The sequence below is a fragment of the Ornithorhynchus anatinus genome, chromosome 1 (genome assembly GCF_004115215.2).
Source record: "Ornithorhynchus anatinus isolate Pmale09 chromosome 1, mOrnAna1.pri.v4, whole genome shotgun sequence".
NCBI lineage: Eukaryota > Metazoa > Chordata > Mammalia > Monotremata > Ornithorhynchidae > Ornithorhynchus > Ornithorhynchus anatinus.
Window position 1 is genome coordinate 136,526,069 of NC_041728.1, and position 22,799 is coordinate 136,548,867.

Below are 22,799 nucleotides of genomic sequence, written 5' to 3' on the forward strand. Positions count from 1 at the left end.
CAGAGCACTGGACTAAGCGCTTGAAAAGTACAATTCGGCAACAGATAGAGACAATCCCTCCTCAACGACGGGCTCGATCTAATCCCTTGTCTGCTGTGTGGCCTTGGGCAAGTCACTTCACTTCTCTGGGCCTCAGTTATCTCACCTGGAAAATGGGGATTAAGACTGGGAGCCCCATGCGAGACAGGATCTCTATCCAACCCCATTTGCTTGTATCCCCTCCAGCGCTTAGCACAGTGCCTGGTGCACAGTAAGCACTTAATCAATACCATAATTATTATTTTTATTAAGCGCTGGGGTAGATATAAGCTAATCGGGTTGGACACGGTCCCTGTCCCACAGGGAGCTCACGGTCTCAATCCCCATTTCACCGATGAGGTAACTGAGGCCCAGAGGAGTGAAGTGACTGGCTCAAGGTCACACAGCAGCAAGTGGCAGGAGGAGGGATTAGAACAGAGCGTGGCAGACAGAAGGCACTTAACAAGTACCGTGATTATTATTATTGTTAGTTTAGAATCTCTCCTATGAGATGAGGTGATAATTCTATATCAAAATTGTATATCAAAACTAGGTATTTCTCCACTCGTGGAATGGCTCCAATATTCACATTCTTAACGGATACAATTCAATAGTCAGGGCTAAAGAAGTCAAGCATAAAATGTTATTCTTTATTTTTTGACAGTAATGTACGCATTATCTCATACAGTTTCCACACACCCTACTGTTTTGAAATGTGGAACATACATATTGCTAAAGGTGTGAAAAAACGATACGCCAAAAAAAAAAAAAAGGAACCTTAAGTTTAGCTTTATTTTTTTCCTTGTTGTAAGTGCAAGTCAAAACTCACCACCATTTATAAAACAATTTAGTCAGTGAATTTACCACCTACATTGTAAAGGCTTTCAACAATCTTTAGAGATTAATAAAAACACTAGAAATATCTGCAGCGTGGCTATTACTAAAGTGTACACTTCTAGCTTCCAAATGATCGGTCTCATGACTTTGAAAGCAAAATGTAGCTCCTAAAATGCAGACGGTCTTTACTGTTGTTAGCAAAATTTCATTTCTTATTTCTAAGGCTAGATATAAATTTGTCTCGGTTTGCTACAACCAGCGTCTCCTTTCTTTGCTGGAAAAACAAAACCAAATTCCAGAAGGAAAACAAAAAGTCTGGGCTTCCAAGACAGAAAAGAACTTGTAATTTTCAAACACTGGGCTCTATTACCTGGACAGATGCCACACCTGTAACAAACATTTTGATGAAAATTGAGTGTTTCTAAGTTTACAGTGGATAACAACCAAAATGTAGAACCACTCAGCTGCTACTTATATGGATACTAGTAAGAATTCAGGAATAAAACTGTACCACACAAACCATTAATATTATGAAACTGTCCAATATGTCTAGAACAGAGTGATGCCTTTAATTTTGCCTGAAACCTCGGTCCTCCGTAGCAGGCAAGAATGGTTTGATGCAATTGGAAAGAAAATTTTTTTTCATTTCTAGTACTTAGCAGGGTCTCTACCAGCCACAACGAGGCTAAGGTATATTTAGCCAGGGTGAAGGGGAAGAGAAATGCCCAGAGTTCAGCAGAAAGTATGTATCCTTCGGCAAGAACCAAGTCGCTGTGGCCAGGGATAACTTAATCCATGGTATTTCTTGAACGCTTACTGTACTAAGCACTGGGGAGAGTACGACAGAGTCTGCAGGCACATTCCCTGCCCACAACTGAAGGCATCTCTTGTATTTCAGGAAATGTGTGCGTGAGAAGTGCACAGCACCGTTATGTTGCATTTGAATTTGTTCCAGCAGGTACACCGTAAGCTCCACGATGAGATACCGTCTACTTTCATTGAACAGGAGATGGTTAAGTTGGATTAGATGTAGAAGCCCCAGTTTTATTCCTGAATTCATCGAGTAGGCTGTAGTTAAACAGCTTGGATTATTTGGGGGTTCGCTACAGATGACTATGAATCAGTACAATTCTGCGATTGATTTTGAGGCAAAACCCTACAGGAGAAGGAAACTTCAGCTAATTTCAACTCTTAGCAAAAACAGCCCTGAGAACGGTGCATTCAAATTACAGCTCAACCAGAAATATTCCAATTGAGAAGGGACCAAGCACATAAAATACAGAAACAAGGACTGGTAAAGTTGAAATGGAAATATATCAACATTCGAGGCACCAAGCAGCCTACAGTACTTTTAGAGAGTGGGAAAGGACCTCAGAAAAATAAAAAACAAAAACAAACAGGGTCGTGCGCACGCAGACGCACGAGACCCAAACGCAAAATCACGTGTCCAGATACGCACGCGCCATGCCATAAAATGTAACTTTCGGAACGAAGAACAACCCCTAGCCAAGATTTCACAGCCTATATTCTTTAACCGAGAGCAGCATCTACTGCTAAAGTTTATCATCATGCTTTGGCAGCAAAAGTCTGTTGTTAATATAGAGTATTAATTTTAACAAAACCGGTGCTACCAAAAGACCTGTTAGAAGCTGTTTTAGCAATAGACGGTGAAGTTTATTAATAGCTCGTGGGACTAGAGGAACGGAACATCACCGTGTCCGTGAAGCAGTGCTCAACTAAAGACACAGGTCACCCCGGCAGTAACTTTACAGGATACATTTTTCGCCACAGGGCACGACAAAAGTCCGGAATCATTGATTATTTAGCTAAGAAGAGGAACCTTGAGGAAAATTAAAAAAATCCACCTTAAGTCCGTCGAGTTTACTGGTTAATACCGCAAATAAACTTAATAAAATGCTCGTAAGACAGACATATACGCTACATCACACATCATGTAAACTGCCAACAGGACATTCCCTAATCTGTACACGGTAACAAGGTATTAAACCATATGCTGCAAATAGTGCAAAAACTCTAGTTAGGAATCAACTCCTGGCAACACTTCTCCGGCTTTAAAGAAGACAAAGTCACTTTTGTTCTAGAGATTAAAAACGTGTGCTCCTTTGCTCCTTTTCGATGGACTATATAGGCCTGGAAACAGTCAGCTCTACTGAAGAACAAGATACACCCGGCTCTGCCATAACCCACGTTTTCACTCCGTGTTTTGGCTAGAAAGCAGTCGGGGAATTAGGGAACATTCTCCCAACAGCGTGAGCCTGTTTGGATTCAGAGTTCTGCGTCAGGAAAGAAACCGCTTGTGCAGACGCTAGCGGCATCGGAACTGGTGAGTACTACAGCGTGAGTTTTTTCTCAAGGTAAAGTTTCACCAGAGTGCAGGCCTCGCACTAAAGGAGAACCGGGAGTACTTGTTCTACAGAATCCTTCTCAATAGAGTGACCTAATGGAAGAAAACAGTCCTATATTTTAAAAATCCACAGATTATTCATACACCAGAAAAGTATTTACACTTTACATAGTATTAAAAACGAAATTTAAGCTGCATACTCATGACTCTTGCCGTTTGAAGACAGTAACTTAGGGCCACGTGGATGTAGTAATTTGTTCAACCTTACAATGCCATTTAAAATATATCGATGGACGCGAAGTCTGGCATGTCAAAAAGGACTGGAGTTGCCAGCCTACAATCAGTGCTAATCTGATTAGGAATTTTCTGCCTTGGACCATATCACCATTCTAGACTAATTTAACATGAAGATGCTGAGTTTGAGGCCTTTTCACCACTGCGTTCATTTCTGAGACAGAAGGCTTTAAAGAACTGAAAATCGTTATTTCCATTATTAAAGTCCAGAGTCATCATTGAGCTCGGAGAAACAAGACTTAATTGCCGCCTTGCTATTTAAATCAATAACATTGCTTAATCATCTTCATTACTTTCCAGATTTCCAGTAATCATGCGAATGGACACCAAGTAAATGCATTGACAAAGTGCTGGGAAATGGACAGAAGTGTGCAGTGGATATTTAGATGGAATGAAGCCAAGAATTAAGCATCGGTGCTTAATTGTGCTTGGGGGGGGGAATGAGATTGTATATCCACAAATTGTTTTAATTGAAGAACTTGAGATGCCTTGTGCTTAACCATTTCTCTTGCTAGACTTTTTCAAACATCTCTTCCCTCAACTACAATGCAATTTAACAGTTTCACCTAAGGATACTTTAAAGCATGCAAAGCTTAGCGACTACCAATTCTGGAAACCGCTCGTCAAATCATTTAGAAACTAACTGCATCTTTTACCCCATCGTGCTGTCGTGACTTGTTCAGTCTACTTTATCAGATTGTCCGGGGACAGAGATTCACTGGACTCTTTGGGGAGGGGGTTGCTGAGGAGTGTTCTGAAAACACCGCTTTCAATAAGAGGTGTGCTACATTTCTGTAATAATTCTACTAACTGCTTGAAATTCTCAGCAGTAAGGTATAACCTACTGAGGAAAAACATGCAGAATGAAGGGCATTATGGCACAAGGTAATCTCTCGCTTAACAGAGATTTCACAGGCTCAGAGAATTCCCTCCAAGGTCTGTCAAATCTGTCACTGAATTGTCGTATTTTAATATACTTTTAAGTCAGAGAAACCAATCGCTGTATAAAACGGTAGAAATTAGTAAACCCCAACTTAAATACCACAGGCATAAAAACCAAGCTGAATTAGTACTACATAAACCTAAATTTGATCCATGACTCAGGCGTGTCCGCATACAGAATTTCAACTGCAGAAAACCGAACGCATTTTCAACACGAAGGTTAAATCAAGCGGGTGCCTTTTCGGTTTGACCAAAGTTTCAGTGCCAACATTCTTCGTTCTTGAAATGGTCGAAAATTGGATCACCATAGTTAGAACCCAAACGCTGAGAGTCGGCATACTGGAAGCGCTGCAAACGAGATCTTGGGGAGCCGGCCACTCCTTTTGAGTAATGTTTCAAGAGAAAGACAGCAAAGAGATCACCCCAGATAAATGGTGTATTTCTGCTTTTTAGTCTGCTGACAAAGGCCTCGAGTGAAAAAAACTGTAACTCGGACTTTGTCCCTCTCCCTCACCACCCCCCCCCACCTCCCTCTGGTGCTGCCATTTTACAACCTACCTTTGTAACAGCCACCCAACGGCTGAGACACGTGAATGTCCCTTTCAACCACAGGCAGGGTTTTGACACCATTGTATAGCATTATATTAAATACGCCAATGAGTTGGCAAACAAGAGTAGAACAGAGGTAATATACTGAGTTAGTTGCCCACGGCCACCGGGACTTTTGGCAAAGCAACTGGCATTTTGGATCACTTGAAGTTTCTCGGTTTCTAAAAATTGTGCTTGGACCCCCACGGTACCGAGTGAATGAGGGGTCCGATCCCACAGAACCTTCTATTCTAGGAGCCGTACCTAGAATTATTTTAAGTTGGGGGTCTTAATTTACAGACCTCCTTTTCAACCAAAACCTAGGACTTAATTCTTCTGTACATTTTCCTCAGAAAAATAAAAGATAATTTAAAGAAAATGTCCATTGGGTCAGGTTTCTGGACCGCTCATTTAGCAGCTGGAGGAATGCTGAAGACATAATAGCAGTCATAGTATTCACTAAGTGCTTACTAGGGTGCAGAGCCCTGTACTAAGCGCTGGGAGAGAATATGTGGGTAAGGGATCTACTTAATTCGTACAGGATGATAAACCTCAGTGATTTTAAAAACTGCCAGTTGCCTGCAAGACAAATCCAGAATCCAGCACTCTTTTGAAACAATTCAAAAAGAAATGAGGTTACTCGTGAAGGCCATAGCTTTGGTGATGGTCAGAACCAAATTTAAGATCTGTGGTCTGTCCAGACTTGAACCGTTGGCTCAAGCCTGATGATTCTGTTTATTTGCAGGGCTTTATGGCTACAGCATATTCTTCACTCATTGCACACATGACAGAGACCTAGAAGGAAAAACATGCTGATTAAATGTATTCACAGTGTGTACAAAAACAATTGTTTGGGGCCTTGAAAATTGCCAGGAAGTGCCTCATCATTGATAAATATGGCCTAGGAGTACTTAATCAATTGATGATCTCTCTTGAGCACTTACCGCGTGCTCCAGGGCACTGTACCGAGCGCTTGGGAGACGGTACTTCATCCATATGAAAATCACTTCTTTTCAAGAACTGTCTATGTGAAGGAAACCTGCACCACCTACAAACCCCGCTTTAGAATTTTTCTGCCAACAGGATCGTATTTCTTTGCGTAACTGCCCCGATTCTTCTTGCAGTTACCGTTACTTTAAAGTATGGGTGGGACAATACATAGGCCGTATCGATCCATCGTATTTACTGAGAGTTTCGTGTGTGCGCAGCAGTGTACTAAGCGCTTGGGGGAGTACGGCAGTTGCAAGATACATTCCCTGTCCACAAAGAGTTTACACTTTAGCGGAGGACAAAGACGGTAAATTATATTACATTAATTACATCTAGCAGTGAAGGTAGAAGGAAAAAAAGGGAAAAACAAGAAGGATGAGGGGGACTTGTAACAATGACTGACCCGTGTAATGCATGCAATAGGCACTAGATGAATTCACTCCACCTCACTGCCGCATTTTTGCATTCTCAACCTCTTTCTCCTCTGTTAGCATGTGATGCTGTCTGTGTTTATAGTCCCGTGGTACTAAAAATAATCACTTATTTTTGCCTCTAAAATGGGACGAGGCAATCAGGCGAGTAAACACAGCTATATAAAAATTAAAAATAAAACTCTGCCCCTCTAAAAGTTCAAGTTAATTAGGAAAGAAGTTCCAAATTACAATGAAAAGGGGAAAAAAAACCCACTACATATCAGCAGTCCAGAGGAATTAGCAGTAGCATTTTCATTAAATAAAAATAGTACTTCCACTCTTCCATCACGTCTTTACCTGCACATCTTCACCTGCATTGTATTTCCCCTCTATCTCCTTGCCCAGTTCGCCTTCCGGCACCTTCAGATCCTCACGAACTTCACCGGTCTCCGTCAGCAGGGAGAGGTAACCGTCTTGAATACAAATCAACTGTAAAAAATGAATTTTGCTTACAGAAAGGTCACGTCATTTCCCTCTTTAACCATTTATAGACTTGGAAACCTAAAACTGCTATTTAGGGCGATTTCTTCAGGCGACACCACGATCAGGGTTCTAAATTATTAATTCAGTTTATGGACAGAGCTCAGTTGGATGAGCCAACCCTAAGGGGGCCTGTGGCTGCACGCCTCACCGACTCTGGAGTGAGACGGGTGCCGAAGCCCATCCTCCTGTAACATCCCCGCTCTCCCAATCACTCCCCTGTCTAGATGAGAGGGGAAGGCAGGAAGCTGGAGCTTTTGAAACTACGGCTCTCACCGGGGTTTCGACTGTGAGGGAAGAGTTTAGCTCTTCAAGAGTTGGTCCCCAGTTTCTGGCATCTACGGAGAGGTTGTCTCAAGCCCGCAACCTCTCGGCATTACCTTTGACTCATTTCTCTCCCTTTCCCTATTTGCCACATCTTGTCGGTTCTAGCGCCATAACCTCTCTAGAATCCACCCCTTCCTCCTTAGCCAAATTGGTACCATGCTGCTCCAAGCACTTGTCGTATGCTGCCTCGACTACTGCGTCGGTCTTCTCGCTGAGCTCCCTGCCACCAGCCTCTTTCCTATCCAGTCCATACTCTGCTGCCCAGGTCGCTTTTCTAAAAAATAGTTCTGCCCACATCTCCCTATTCCTCACCAACCTCCGGCGGTTGCCCATCCACCTCAGCACCAAACTCCTCACCGTCGGCTTTAAGGCACATAATCAGCATTTTTCCTCCTCCCTAACCTCAGGCTTCTCCCACTACAGTCCAACCCACACACTTCGTTCCTCTACTACAAGGCTACTCCCTCTGCCTTGATCTCCCCTTCAACCCCGCCCTTCACGTGCGACAGACCAACCTCGTCCCCACCTTCAAAACACTTTTAAATTCTCATCTCTTCCAAGAAGCCTTCCCTGGCCGACCTCTCATCTCCCCACCCTATTTCTCTTCCCTTCTGTACCGTTTATGCATTTACATCCAGACCCACCGAGCACTCTGATACTCATCCCACCCCCACAACCCTGTTGTGTCTGCTACCTATAATTTGCTTTAATGTCCGACTCCCCCTCTAGAACGTAAGCTCACTGAGGGCAGGGATAGTGTCTGCTGACGCTTTTGTATTCTCCCAAGCGCTTAGCAGTCCGCACACGTTAAGCTCGATAAATATCACTGATTGAAAGTAGTATTTCGGGGTTAAGATGACAGAGTCCCACCTTCTGGACTGCAAAGTTCTTTGGCTGCCATCCTCCGCTGAGCTTTGATCGGCTCTGATCCGCAAAACTGAGGAACCTAGTCAGACTCCCAGAGACAGTTTGCTATAGGTGTAAGGAGTATCGATCAGTTGTATTTACGAAGCACTCAAGAGTGTGCTGAGCACCGTGTGAAGTGCTTGGGAGAGTACAACGTAACAGAGTCGACGGACACGTTTCCTTGCCCGCAACAAGCTTACGGTCTAGAGGGGGAGCGGGGCATTAAAAAAAATTATGGCCATGCACGTAAGTTCTGTGGGGCTGAGGGTCAGGGGAATATCAAGTCTTTAAAGGGCACAGATCCAAGTTCATAGGAATTAGAGAAAAAGAGGGCTTAACTGGGAAAGGCCTCTTGGAGGAGATGTGATTTTAATAGGGCTTTGAAGGTGAAGTGGGGCGGGTTTCCAGGATAGAGGGAGGACGCAGGCAAGGGGTTGGGGGCGAGACAGACAAGATAGAGGAACACGGAATAAGCTGGCATTATAAGAGTGAAGTTTGAGGGCTGGGTTGTAGTGGGAAATTAGTGCGGTAAGGGAGAAGGGGCGAGCCGATTGAGCGCTTTACGGTACGGCGTTTGAGGCGGATGGGCACGCACCGGAGGTTCTTGAGAAATGGGGTTAGGTGGCCTGAACACTTTTTAGGAAAATGATCCGGGCAGCAGAGTGAAGTCAGGACTAGGGGGAGAGGGATGGGAGGCAGGAGGGTCAGCAAGGAGGCTACCAAGGCAGGATAGAATAAGTGCTTGGACTAACGTGGAAGCACTTTGGATGGAGGGGGGGTGGATTTTAGCGAGGCCGTGAAGGTTGAACCAAAAGGATTTTGTGATAGACTGAATATGGGGGTTGAATGAGAGAGAGGAGTCAAGTTAGAGAAGCAGCGTGGCTCAGTGGAAAGATCTTGGGCTTGAGAGTCAGAGGTCATGGGTTCGAATCCCGGCTCTGCCACTTGTCAGCTGTGTGACTGTGGGCAAGTCACTTCACTTCTCTGGGCCTCAGTTACCTCATCTGTAAAATGGGGATTAACTGTGAGCCTCACGGGGGACAACCTGATGACCCTGTATCTCCCCCATGGCTTACAACAGTGCTCCGCACATAGTAAGCACTTAACAAGTACCAACATTATTATTACTAACCTGATGACCCTGTATCTCCCCCAGAGCTTACAACAGTGCTCCACACATAGTAAGCGCTTAACAAGTACCAACATTATTAAATACCAACATTATTAAGGATAACGCCAAGAATATGGGCTTTGGAAACTGGGAGGATGGTGGTGCTGCCTACAGTGACGGGAAAAATCAAGGGGGGGACAGGGTTTTGTGGGGAAGATGAGGAGTTCCGTTTGACAGGATAAGCTGGAGGTGTCGGCAAGACACCCGAGTAGAGGCGTCCCGGAAGCAGGAGGAAATACGAAACTGCAGAGTAGACCAGGGTGGGAGCTATAGATTTTGGAATTACTGGAAAGAAATGGTAGAGTTCTCCGAAGGAGGGGGTGTGGGAGGAGAACAGAGGGGAACAGCACTGAACCTTCAGGGATGCGATCAATCATTCAGTGGCCTTTAAGGAGTGCTTACTGGGTGTAGAGCACTCTACTGAGTGGTTGGGAGAGTACAACGTAACGGAGTTGGTAGCCGTGTTCCCAACCCACAGTACTCCCAAAGTTAGGGGGTGGGAGGCAGAAGAGGATCCCGTGGAAGAGACAAGAGGAGAACCAGGAGAGGACAGCATCAATAAAGCCAAGGTTAGATAAAGTTTCCAGGAGAAGGGGGGTGGCTCACAGCGTTGAAGGCAGCTGAGAGGTTGAGGAGAATTAGGATAGAGGCCACTGGCTTTGGCAAGAAGGTCACTGGTGATCACCTCCGAGAGGGCGGTTTCTACGGAGTAAAAGGGCGGAAGCCAGATTGGAGAGGATCGCAGAGAGAACCGGATGACAAAAAGTGGAGGCAGCAGATGAAGACAATTTCCTTAAGGAGTCTGGTGAGGAACGACGGGCGGGAGACGGAGCGATAGCTGGAGGGAGCAGTGGAGTCAAGGGAGAGGGTTTTTTTTAGGAACCGGAAGACATGAGCATGGAAAGGGCAGGAGGGAGGGATTGGAGAGGAGCAGGGGAAATTTTAGGGAGATCGTGCCTGATGCTTTCAGTTTTCTCAATAAAGCACATGGCCAGGTCATTAGGAGCCAGGTTTTGAGGAGGGAGTTTGACACCTGGTGAGGACACTGGGCATGGGAGTAATAAGGATGGAGAAATATGTGTGACTGTGAGCAAGTCACTTCACTTCTCCGTGCCTCAGTTACCTCATCTGTAAAATAGGGATTAAGACTGTGAGCCCCACGTGGGGCAACCTGACTACCCTGTATCTACCCCAGCTCTCAGAACAGTGCTCTGCACATAGTAAGCGCTTAACAAATACCAACATTGTTATTATAATGTCGCTGGGCAAAGGAGAGGGCAGTTAGAGCAGGCGAGAATGAGGTTGAGGTGGACAAAGTTGGCCCGATTTCCACCAGGAACAAAGGAAGCGGACAGTGGGCTAGTGGTATGAGATCGGTGAAGGGATGGGGAGTGAGCTGAGTTCAGTCGAGAGGGTGTTGTCAGGGGCATTGATTTGTGTATAAAGGAATGGGAGTTTGGGTACGGCAACTAAATGCGACGGGATGATTTTAGAAAATCGGTTTGGGTCAAAAGATAGGAGGTCCTTGTGGTGGCACAGGACAGATTGGCAGGGAGGGGGTGGTGCGGGAGAGAGGGCAGGTGAAGAGGTTGAGGTCTGACGGAGAAATTTCAGAGTTGGTGAGGGGAGAGGCCGTACGGTGACTAAAGACCGAGAGGTCGAGTGTGTGTCCAAACTGGTGAGCAGGTGGGGTGGGGCAGGAGGTCAGTGGAGACATACAAACCCACCAGCCGTTTCTATGACTTACACACTTATTTATACCCATTTCTAGCGCTTTTGAGAGTATACTCTACACATTTTGTTCAACTGTAATTCAACCATTTAGACTACTCTGATTGTAAACGTATCACTTCTTCGTTTTAGGCTTCCCAAGCACTCGGTACAGTGTATTGCCCTCAGGGAGGCTTAAGAAATACAACCGCTATTACCGGACGCATTCAGGTAGAACCCCTTCTATCATCTCCAGCGACCAGGATTGTTGCCAGCTCCAGCCATCTACATAAAATGTGGCAATGTGGGCGTGATTAATCCACTGAATGTCCCAAAAGGATTTTAAAAATTGAGAATGAAGACGCCTCACGAGAACTGAGTTATGGGACGGCATAACACCGGAGCTAAACACTGGAACAGTGTGGCACAATTCACAGCACATAAAAACCTCCAACATATAAGCGCTTCGTACAGTGCTTTGCACACAGTAAGTGCTCAATAAATGTGACTGAATGAATAGCACGACTCAGAGCTACGTTATTGAGATAGAGCGTGTGTTCCATCAAGCTATCAGACTTCATTCATGCCAGTGAATCACTGAGACAGCTTTTATTTTCCACATCACCATTTCAATGACAATCAATAGCTTTTCAAGAAATGCACGGCAAATAACTACCCTTTCAAGTTAGTAACAGAATCAAAAGACGGGGGAAGCGATATGGCAATTATCCTATTTCAAGCTGAATTTAGCTCGGATCATTTCTCTACAAAAACGTTCAGAACACGTCACTCCCCCGCTCCACTCAAAAATCTTCAGTGGTTGCTCATCCACCTCTGTATAAAACAAAAACTACTCACAATTGACTTTAAAGCACTCCGTGACTTTGTCCCCTCCTACCTCACCTCGCTTCTTTCCTTCTACAACCCAGCCGGCACGCTCCGCTCCTCTGGTGCTAACCTTCTCACTGGGCCTCCACCCGGCCTGTCTGGCCACCGACCCTTGGCCCACGTCCTGCCCCTGGCCTGGGACGCCCTCCCTCCTCAAATCCGACAATCGCTCTCCCCAGCCCTCCTTCTAAGCCTTTATCTGCTCCAAGAGGTCTTCCCAGACTAAGCTCCACTTCTCCTCATTTCCCACTCCCTTCTGCATCACCCTGACTTCTTTCCTTTGCTCTTCCCCCCTTCCAGCCCTTACGCGAATATCTGCCATTTTATTTAATTGCTTCGATATCTGTCTCCCCGACTCTAGCCTGTAAGCTCATTGTGGGCAGGGAATGTCACTTTTTACTGTATTTTCCCAAGCACTTAGTACAGCGCTCTTTACGCAGTAAACGCTCAGTAAATACAATTGAATGAACCAATTAAAACTATATTCTGTAAATATTGTTAATCCAAAGAGTTTCTTATGGTCCACCTTCAACAGACCATTTCTTCAGCATGTAAAAGAACAGATGTTTTTCACTTTTTGGAACTAGAGCCGAAGGTGTCAGTCTTGCTCGGGGGAAGGGAGAGAGGCATACTTTCCTGCATATTTATTTCTAGGCTGTGAAGTGATCCTTCTCCTCAAACTTATTTCAGAATGCCAATGTGCAGTTGGGCCACAAATTATTTAGTGTAAAGTGAAGGGGACATTCAATCGATTGTATTTACTGAGTGCTTACTGGGCGCAGAACTCCGTACTGGGCGCTCGAGGGAATACAAAATAAGAGTTCGTAGACACGTTCCCTGCCCACAACTAACTTACGGTCTAGAGGGGAAGACAGACATTAATATAAATTAAGGATATAGACACCGTGGAGCTGAGGGACGGGTGAAAAAAGGGAGCAAATCCAAGCTCTATGGCGACGCAGAAGGGAACGGGAGAAGAGTAAATGAGGGCTTAGTCAGGGAAGGCCTCCTAGAGACGTTCCCTCAATAAGGTGGGGAGAGTAATCGTCGGTTATGAAGAGGGAAGGCGTGCCAGGCCAGAGGCAGGACGTGGGCGAGAGGTCGGTGGCGCGATAGACAAATAACACTTAACCCCTCCGGTCTCCGGACAAACAAATCGGACACTGGCATTAAAGCTTCAACAAAGATTCTGACAGGTATGGGATCGGGATCGATCTCCTCAGCGTAGTAGACGCCCTCTTTTCCGGTAAGGTCAAAAAAACTCAGTCCCCCAAGGTAGGCTTGTTGTGGATTACGGGTACCAAAAAGGATCGGGATTTATTCTTCCCAACCCGAGTTGGCAGTATTAGCTTCTGACACTTTAAATTACGCCTGAATAAAGGACCTCAAACACCTGAGGACCAGAGGAAATTAGGCGCAATAATAAAAAGCACCTGTGTAGTGAGTTTGGGAGTGAAAAGCAATCAAATAGAACCCATTTAACTAGAAAGCAGAAAAAGCACCAGGCAGAAGTGTGCAACCAAAGCGGACATGTTAGTCTTGAAACACCAGGAACTGAAGCCTTTCTCTAGCAGTTGCTCTTCAGCCCCTTATGAGAGCAGGAGTGGCCACCTCTCACAGACTGTAGAGGTGCCAGCCTCCAGCGCAAGAAGGTTTAGAGCCGCCAATCGAAACGGTGAGCGAGACGGCCAAGGAGCTGGGGGCGCGCCCTCCGCCAGGAGGGCTGGTGCCGCCGACCCCAAATTAAGTAATGAACTGTGAAGACGAGCCACCAGAGGGTCGCCAGTGACCGTCTGCCCGCCCTAAGGCCAACGCGGCCCCTACCGCAGACCGTATCGTATCAATCGATGGTATTTATTAAGCCTTACGTGCAGAACGCTATACTGAGCGCTCGGGAGAGTAAAAGACGGCAGAATTAGCGGGAATGTTCCCTGCCCGTCACGAGCTTACAATCTAGACACAGACCATATCCTAAAGCAGTGAGGCCTAGTGGAAAGAGCCCGGGCCTGGGAGTCAGAGGCCTCGGTTTTAAACCGAGCTCTGTCGTACGTCTGGTGTGTGACCTTGGGCAAGTCACCTAACCTCTCTGTGCCTGTTACCTTTATCTGTAAAATGGAGAATAACATTGGGAGCCCCACGAGGGGCACGTGCTGTGTCCCACCTATCTTGCATCTACCCCAGCAATTAGAATAGTGCCTGGTCCGTAGCAAGAGTGAAAAATTATAATAATAATAATAAAATCATCACTCTCCCCACCTCCAGAGCCCTACTGAAATCACATCATCCACAGGAGGCCTTCCCTGTTCATCCCCTCATTTCCCCTCCCCGTCTCCCCGTGTCACCTACACACTTGGGTCTGCACTCCTTATGCACTTGATATTCATCCCGCCCCCCAGCTCCACAGCACTTATTCATTTGATCGTATTTGAGTGCTTACTGTGTGCAGAGCACTGTACACTGATGTACAATCGATGTACTGGGCGCTAATGCACAGCACCGCATTAAGCACTTGGAAGATAGAGACGGTAGTCACGTTCCTTGCCCACCAGAGCTTAGAGCCCGGAGGGAGAGACACGATCTTACACTCTGCCGTTTCCCCAATCTGTAATCGATTTCAATTATTTTTTTAATCTTTCCCTTTAGACTGTCCGCTCTCCCGTGGAAAGGAATCGTGTCTACCAACTCTACTGCTCTGTAATCTCCCAAGCAGTTGATATAACGCTCTGCACACAGTAAGCTCAACAAATACGATTATTTGACTGATAGAGAATAACTTCGGGCACTACACACGACGCTGAACACCTTAATTTCTTTCCAGCAAGTAATGCAAGTGGATCCGACAACACTGAAAAACTGGTATAACCTCTATTTGCCCTTGAGTTCAGTTTTAAATAAGTGAGGGACTAAAGAGAATCACCTTTCTTCCATCTTTAGTAATCTCTGGTTAAGTTTCACCTTTGACACTGTACTAGGCCCTAGGAAATATTCGGGGTCATTGGGATGGATAGATTTGGAGACGGATTTATCCTTTTTCTCCTCTTCAAATATCACCCAGATTATGCTTGGCTACTGCCAAAGTTTCATGAGGGGAAGTTGTCTATTGGCGAATGCCAAATCAAAATTAAGTACGTGGAACCGTAAAGCCCGAGGCAACGGATAATATATGCCATCATTGCACTAGATCAACGAACCCTCCAGGCCGGTATTCATTCTTTAATTCCATCATACTTGTTGAGCGCTTACTGTGTGCAAGGCACTGTACTAAGCGCTTGGGAGAGTACGCTATGGTAACAAACGGACCCATTCACAGCCCACGACGAGCTAGTATCCTGCACCCTTCAGTGGCAACCGGATGCTTGAAGGAACGAAGGGATATAACTGGCTTCTATCCACCCCGATATTTAGGGATGTGACCATCTAAGATCGTTGCTAGCAACCTTCCTCCTTACATTTATCCACACACCTCTTGTACCAGCTGATAATTCAGGCCTACGCCCCAAGTTCCTACGGTAATGAATGCCAAAGACTTACCACCCGTTGCGTGACGAAGTGTTTCCCATGACACTTTTAATAACCACATTCTTTAACAGTTTCATTTGATGACAATCTATTTTTGTAGCCAAATGTATCATTCTGAGGCTGTCATTTTTTTTTTTTTTTTATTAGAAATAACTTTAGTCTGGCCGCAGATTGAAATTCACTCAAGTATGATTACCCCTCCGGGAATAACCTGAAATTTCCGATTTGTGATTACTGAGCTGGACCAAGGAAAATAAAACAAAACATCCAACGCAGTAGAGAGGCAAGCCTGTTGTAAATGAAGCAGAAGAATCTAAATGAGTTCTGCTGCCTTTACAACGCTTTCAATTTCAAAAATGTATGAGGACTCATCAAGTACACAGTCACCGATTTGGGGGAATATTTTTACAGTCTGAAAACTAGTCATTCATGCTGGAATAAGTCATTCCAACTGGTTACTCTGCTTGCTTGGAAAGGCATGAAACAAGGCACTGCTACTTCAGAAACAACAGTTCTTTAAAGAACAGAAATCATACTGCATTAAAAATATGCTAAAAGAGTTCACAAATACTGAACAGCACTAAATTCTTCTTCCTCTAATGTTCTGCACACAGTAAGCACTGGATAAATGCCATTGATTCTAATCTGTAGAGAAAGGAGATCAAAAGAGGGACAATTGAAAGGATTTTCTGGCTTGGTTGAATCACCAAGTTTGGGCCGGGGGCTGGGGGGGCCCCAAAACACTCTCACTCTTTGGAGTAAAGAGTCAGATAGTAAAAAGGTAAAAAAAAAAATCCCAAATAATAATAATAATAATAATAATGTTGGTATTTGTTAAGCGCTTACTATGTGCCGAGCACTGTTCTAAGCGCTGGGGTAGACATAGGGGACTCAGGTTGTCCCACGTGGGGCTCACAGTCTTAATCCCCATTTTACAGATGAGGGAACTGAGGCACAGAGAAGTGAAGTGACTCGCCCACAGTCACACAGTCGACAAGTGGCAGAGCTGGGATTCGAACTCATGAGCCCTGACTCCAAAGCCCGTGCTCTTTCCACTGAGCCACGCTAAAAAACTCACTTGATAATCATTTCTCTTGATATTTGGAACATCCATGTTGTGCGTAGAAGGGCAAATATCTTCATACTTCTTTCCAGTGAAAATATCAATTCCAACGAGGTGAACCTAAATTCAAATTTTAAAAAGTAACCCAATTACTGATGAAGCATTTAACTACACACACAAAACATCCAATTTGGCTGCAAGAGACACCAACTCTAACCGATTCTCCTTTTCAAAGCAGTGATGGGAGCACTGAAATAGGAACTGGTCAGCCAGGTCTTTCCTCAGCACTGGCTTCCACGGCTCGCCAAAGTTTCCCTAAACTTGCCATTCTTACGGGGGAAATGCCGGGGGAAATCCTGATGGGTCGGAAGCTCCCAGCATTGTCCAAAACTGAGTTTCTGACAACACGACATGGATATCGGCTGGTCGATACAGTCCCCTAAACACACTCACAGGCAAAGATGTCTACTAATAACAACAACTGTAGCATTTTAAGTGCCAAGTGGGTGCTGGGATAATAATAATAATGTTGGTATTTGTTAACCGCTCATTATGTGCCAAACACTGCTCTAAGCGCTGGGGTAGATACAGGGTCATCAGGTTGTCCCACGTGAGGCTCAGTCTTCATCCCCATTTTACAGATGAGGTCTCTGAGGCACCGAGAAGTTAAGCGACTTGCCCAAAGTCACAGAGCTGACAGGTGGCGGAGTCGGAATTAGAACCCATGACCTCCGACTCCTAAGCCCGGGCTCTTGCCACTGAGCCATGCTGCTTCTCTGGATAGCTCCAGTCCAAAGAGATCAGACAGTCCCTGACCCCAAATGGAGCTCAAATGGTCAAATGGGGGGGAGAGAGAGAGAGATAATGGGTATTTAATCCTCATTTTTTTTTTATAGATGAGGAAACAGATATAAAAAGTTCTACGACGTGCCAAAGGTCATATAACAGGCCGGTGAGAGACAGGATTACAACCACTATTATTCATTCATTCAAATGTATTTATTGAGCGCTTACTGTGTGCAGACCCCTGTACTAAGTGCTTGGAAAGTACAACTGGGCAACAGCCAGGGATGATCCCTACCCAACGACGGGCTCACAGTCTAGACAGGGGGAGGACAGACAACGAAACAGAACAAGTAGACTGGCATCCTATTAGTCTTGCGGTCTTTGCACTAGGCCAGGCTGCAGTCCTCGAACTCAAATTCAGTGTACTAACAAATAACATTATAACCCATCATTACCCAGCGGCGCTTAGACCCCCTGAGTCGTTGGGCCATCCGGGAGTGTTTGGTCAAACAAATCAAAGCCTAAGAGCTATTGCACAGCGTTAGAGCATAATTCCAGGAACTCGAGCATCCTCCGTAAAGCAGCGTGGCCTAGAGGAAAGAGCACAGACCTGGGAGTCAGAAGGACCTGGGTTCTAATCCCACCTCCGCCACTTGTCTGCCGGGTGACCTCGGGCAAATCGCTTCACTTCTCTGTGCCTCGGTTACCTCATCCGTAAAATGCGGATTAAGATCGTGAGCCCCATGTGGGACAGGGACTGTTTCCGACCTGATGAACTCGTATTTGTCCCGGCGCTTAGTACAGTCACTGGCATATAATACGCTCTTAACAGAGACCCTTTAAAAAACCTGGGAAAAGTTCTACCTTAATGTAAAGATCAAGTACAAGGTTTGAATATGTTCAACCGACCCAAAAGGATATAGCTTAGACGATGCAAAAATGCTAGAAAGGCCGGGGAAAGTTGAGAAAAATTAAGCCTCTACCTTATTTCTAAGAAGGGCTGCGGCTGCTCGGGCTCTAGCTAGTGAACGACGGGCAAGTTACCTTGGCGTGACCATGTTTGCCAGTCTTGGAGGTGGACATCTCCACTATCTTGCACGGACGCCCCTTGAGCACCACGAAGCCGTTCTTGCGCAGAGCTGAGCACTGCATGGGGTAAGTGCTGGAAGCCCCAGCATCTCCAGTGGTGAAATCGATTTCGTCGGCCATGGTGGGTCGGGGAGAGGCTATTTCTTCTGTTTTTTGGGGAACTGAGCACAAAGTTTGAAAATGGTAAAACACACACACACACACACACACAGAAAACGCTTGAGTGGGAACAAAGGGAGGAAAAGTTTTGTTCAGGCTCCAGGTAACCACGTCAGGTACCAAACATCGGCATTGCCGTTCCCCTGCCTAAAGTCCTCTGCCACCCACCCGTCACCCGCATACTTTTAACAATCGATGGTATTTCTTGAACGCTTACTCTGTCCAGACAACTGGACTAAGCGCTTGGGGGAGTACAACAGAACAATCAGGCGCGTTGCCGGCCCACGGCGATATTACAGGCATGGAGGGCCCTTGTGTTCGGCATCACAAGCTGGACAAAACTTTTCCATCCATTTGGGGGGGAGGGTGAGGAGGAGAAGGACGGAGAGAGAGAGAAAAGGAGGAGAGAGAGAGAAAAAAGGAGGAGAGAGAGAGAAAAGGAGGAGAGAGAGAGAAAAAAGGAGGAGAGAGAGAAAAAAGGAGGAGAGAGAGAAAAAAGGAGGAGAGAGAGAGGAGAAGAGAAAGAGAGGAGGAGGGAGAGAGAGGAGAAGAGAAAGAGAGGAGAAGGGAGAGAGAAAGGAAAGAGAGGGAAGGAGAGGATGGAGAGAGAGGAGAAGGGAAAGAGAGAAGGGAGAGAGAGGAGAAGGAAGGGAGGGAAGGAAGGGGGAGAGGAGAAGGGGGAGAGAGGAGGGAGAGAGGAGGGAGAGAGGAGGGAGAGAGGAGGGAGAGAGGAGGGAGAGAGGAGGGGGAGGGAGGAGGCGAGGGAGAAAAGGGGAAGAGAGGAGAAAGGAGAGAGAGAGAAAAGGGGAAGAGAGGAGAAGGAAGAGAGGGAGGGAGAGGAGGAGAAGGGAAAGAGAGGAGGGAAGGAGACAGGAGAAGGGAGGGAGAGAGGGAAAGAGAGAGAGAAGGGAGAGAGAAGAAGGGGGAAAGGAGGAGAGGAAGAGAGGATGAGAGGGACAGAGAGAGGAAAGGAGGAAGAGAAGGGAGAGAGGAGGAGGAGGAGAAGGGAAAGAGAGAAGAAGGGAGGGAGGAGGAGGAGAGAGGGGAGAGAGCGGAGAAGGGGAAGGAGAGAGGAGAAGGGAGAGAGGGGAACGGAAGGGAGAGGGGGGAGGGAGGGAGGGAGGGAGGGAGAGAAGGAGGGAGAGAAGGAGGGAGAGAACGAGAGAGGGGAGAGAAGGGGAAGGAGGAAGAGAGAGGAGAGGGGAAGAGAAGGGAGAGAAGAAGAGGAGGAGGGGGGAGGAGATAGAGGAGAAGGGAAAGAGAAAAGGGAGGGAAGGAGGGAGAGAGAGGACGAGAAGGGGAAGAGAGAGGGAAGGAGAAAAGGAGGGAGAGGGGAAGGCAGGGACAGGAGGGGGAGGAGGGAGAAGAAGAGGAAGCCGAGGAGGAGGGAAAAGGAGAAGAAAAAGGTGAGGAGGGGGAGGAAGAGGAAGGTGAGGAGGGAGAAGAAGGAGAGGAGGAGGAAGAGAGAGGAGGAGGAGGAGGAAGGAGGGGGAGGGCAGCAGGTCCCGAGGAGCAAGGGTGGAGGGGCTGCGGGGGCTTGCGGGGGGCCGCGGGGGACCGGCTCGGCGCACGCGACCCCCGACCCCGCCACGGGCACCAGCGCGCGCGCGCGCCAGCCGCAGCGGCCGCCCCCGCCCCTCCCCCTCACCTGCCGCTCCCGGCGGCCGCGGCGGAGGGGGGAGGGGGGGACTGGAGAGGGGAGGGGAGGGGAAGGGCGGGGCCCCCGCCCTACGCCGGCCCCTCCGCCGGCCCCGCTACCAAAGCCCTCATGGGGCGGCGCGGCCTCCCCCACGTCTGCAAGGGGAGCGGAGCGGAGCGCAGCGCAGCGGAGCCAAGGGGCGCAAGGCCTGCCGCCCTGCCCGCCGGGAGGCCCGCCGCCCGGCCGCACCTCACCGGGGGCGGGGCCGGGGCCGGTGACGTACGAAGGAGGGCGGGGCCCGTGACGTGGACCGGGGGGCGGGGCCGAGGACGTAGCCGAGGGCGGGGCCCGGCGCGCGCGCCGTAAGGGGTGGCCGTGACGTCACAGGGGGCGTGGCCAGGGCGCCCGGACCTGCCCAAGTGGGCCGAGGCTCGCCCGGCTGCCGGCGGTCGCCGCGCTTGCGGCCCCCTGCGCTGACACTCTTACTGTTCATCATCATAATGACAATGTTGATATTTCTTAAGGGCTTAGTATGTGCAGAGCGCTGTTCTGAGCGCTGGGGGAGATAATACTAGTAATTCTCTTGGTATTTGTTAAGCGCTTCTTAGGTGCAGAGCCCTGTTCTAGGCGCCGGGGGGGACACTAATAATAATAATAATAATGTTGGTATTTGTTAAGCGCTTACTCTGGGCCGAGCGCTGTTCTAAGCGCCGGGGTGGACACAGGGGAATCAGGTTGTCCCACGTGGGGCTCACAGTCTTCATCCCCATTTTACAGATGAGGGAACTGAGGCCCCGAGAAGTGAAGTGACTTGCCCACAGTCACCCAGCTGACAGATGGCCCAGCCGGGATTTGAACTCATGACCTCACTAATAATGTCGCTATTTGTTCAGCGCTTCCTAGCTGCAGAACACTGTTCTAAGCGCTGGGTGGGCGGAGAGAGCAGCGTGGCTCAGTGGAAAGAGCCCGGGCTTGGGAGTCAGAGGTCATGGGTTCGAATCCCGGCTCGGCCACTTGTCAGCTGGGTGACTGTGGGCGAGTCACTTCACTTCTCTGGGCCTCAGTGACCTCATCTGGAAAATGGGGATTGAGACTGCGAGCCCCACGTGGGACAACCTGATTCCCCTGTGTCTACCCCAGCGCTTAGGACGGTGGTCTGCCCCTAGGAAGCGCTGAACAAACACCAACATTATTATTATTAGTAATGATAGTAATGTTGGTGTTTTTGTTCAGCGCTTCCTAGGTGCAGAGCACCGTTGTAAGCGCTGGAGGAGATAACAATGATGTTGGTATTTTTGTTCAGCACTGACTAGGCGCAGAGCACCGTTGTAAGCGCTGGAGGAGATAATAATGATGTTGGTATTTGTTAAGCGCTTACTAGGTGCAGAGCACTGTTCTAAGCGCTAGGGGAGATGATTATTATGTTGGTATTTGTTAAGCGTTTACTAGGTGCCGAGCACTGTTCTGTGCACTGGGGGAGAGACGGGGTCATCAGGTTGTCCCACGGGAGGCGCACAGTCTTCGTCCCCATTTTATCGATGAGGTCACTGAGGCCCAGAGAAATGAAGTGACTTGCCCACAGTCACACAGCTGACAAGTGGCGGAGTCGGGATTCGAACTCATGACCTCTGACTCCCAAACCCGGGCTCTTTCCACTGAGCCACGCCGCTTCCCAGGTTGTCCCACAGGGTTCACAGTCTTCATCCCCATTTTACAGATGAGGTCACTGAGGCACAGAGAAGTGAAGTGACTTGCCCACGGTCACACAGCTGACAAGTGGCAGAGCTGGGATTTGAACCCATGACCTCTGACTCCCAAGCCCGGGCTCTTTCCACTGAGCCACTAATAGTAATGATGGCATTTCTTAAGCGCTTACTATGTGCCAGACACTAGACTAAGCGCTGGGGTAGTTACAAGCAAATCAGGTTGGACACGGTCCCGAGTCCCATATGGAGCTCACAGTCTCCATCCCCATTTTCCAGATGAGGTTACTGAGGCCCGGAGAAGTGAAGTGACTTGCCCAAGGTCACACAGCAGACAAGGATTAGAACCCATGACCTTCCGACGCCCAGACCCACGCTCTATCCACTAGGCCATGCTGCTTCTCAGTAGTTATAAGAATAATAATGAAATAGAAATGATGGTATTTATCGATCACTATGTGTCAAGGATTCGTTCATTCAGTCGTATTTATTGAGCGCTTACTGTGTGCACAGCACTGTACTAAGCGCTTGGAAAGTACAATTTGGCAACAGATGGGGACAATCCCTGCCCAACGACGGGCTCACAGTCTAGAAAGGGGGAGATGGACAACAAAACAGAACAAAACAAGTAGTCTGGCAACTGTTCTAGCACTGTTCTAAGCGCTGGGGTACATACAAGGCAATCGGGTTGCCCCACGTGGGCCTCACAGTCTTCATCCCCGCTTCACAGCTGAGGTAACTGAGACACACAGAATAGAGAAGCAGCGTGGCTCAGTGGAAAGAGCACGGGCTTTGGAGTCAGGGGTCATGAGTTCGAATCCCAGCTCTGCCCCTTGTCAGCTGTGTGACTGT

At 47.6% G+C, this 22,799-nt stretch overlaps 1 protein-coding gene across 2 annotated transcripts; it reads right to left on the bottom strand.

Annotated features, from left to right (window-relative positions):
• Window positions 1–647: 647 nt before the first annotated feature.
• EIF5A2 (eukaryotic translation initiation factor 5A2) lies at window positions 648–20,289 on the bottom strand. 2 transcript variants are annotated; one of them, XM_029059437.1, is made up of 5 exons: window positions 20,254–20,289; window positions 18,402–18,607; window positions 16,587–16,691; window positions 6,805–6,936; window positions 648–5,839 (listed from the first exon to the last, which is right to left on the bottom strand). In XM_029059437.1, exons 2-5 carry the CDS (start codon window positions 18,564–18,566, stop codon window positions 5,780–5,782), a joined length of 462 nt encoding a protein of 153 aa, XP_028915270.1. In that variant the 5' UTR covers window positions 18,567–18,607; window positions 20,254–20,289; the 3' UTR covers window positions 648–5,779. The 2 variants fall into 2 exon arrangements, with proteins under 2 accessions (XP_028915270.1, XP_007656659.1); XM_007658469.3 differs by lacking the exons at window positions 648–5,839; window positions 6,805–6,936; window positions 20,254–20,289 and adding an exon at window positions 14,672–15,797 and having other exon boundaries at window positions 18,402–19,029.
• Between the last annotated feature and the right edge of the window lie 2,510 nt (window positions 20,290–22,799).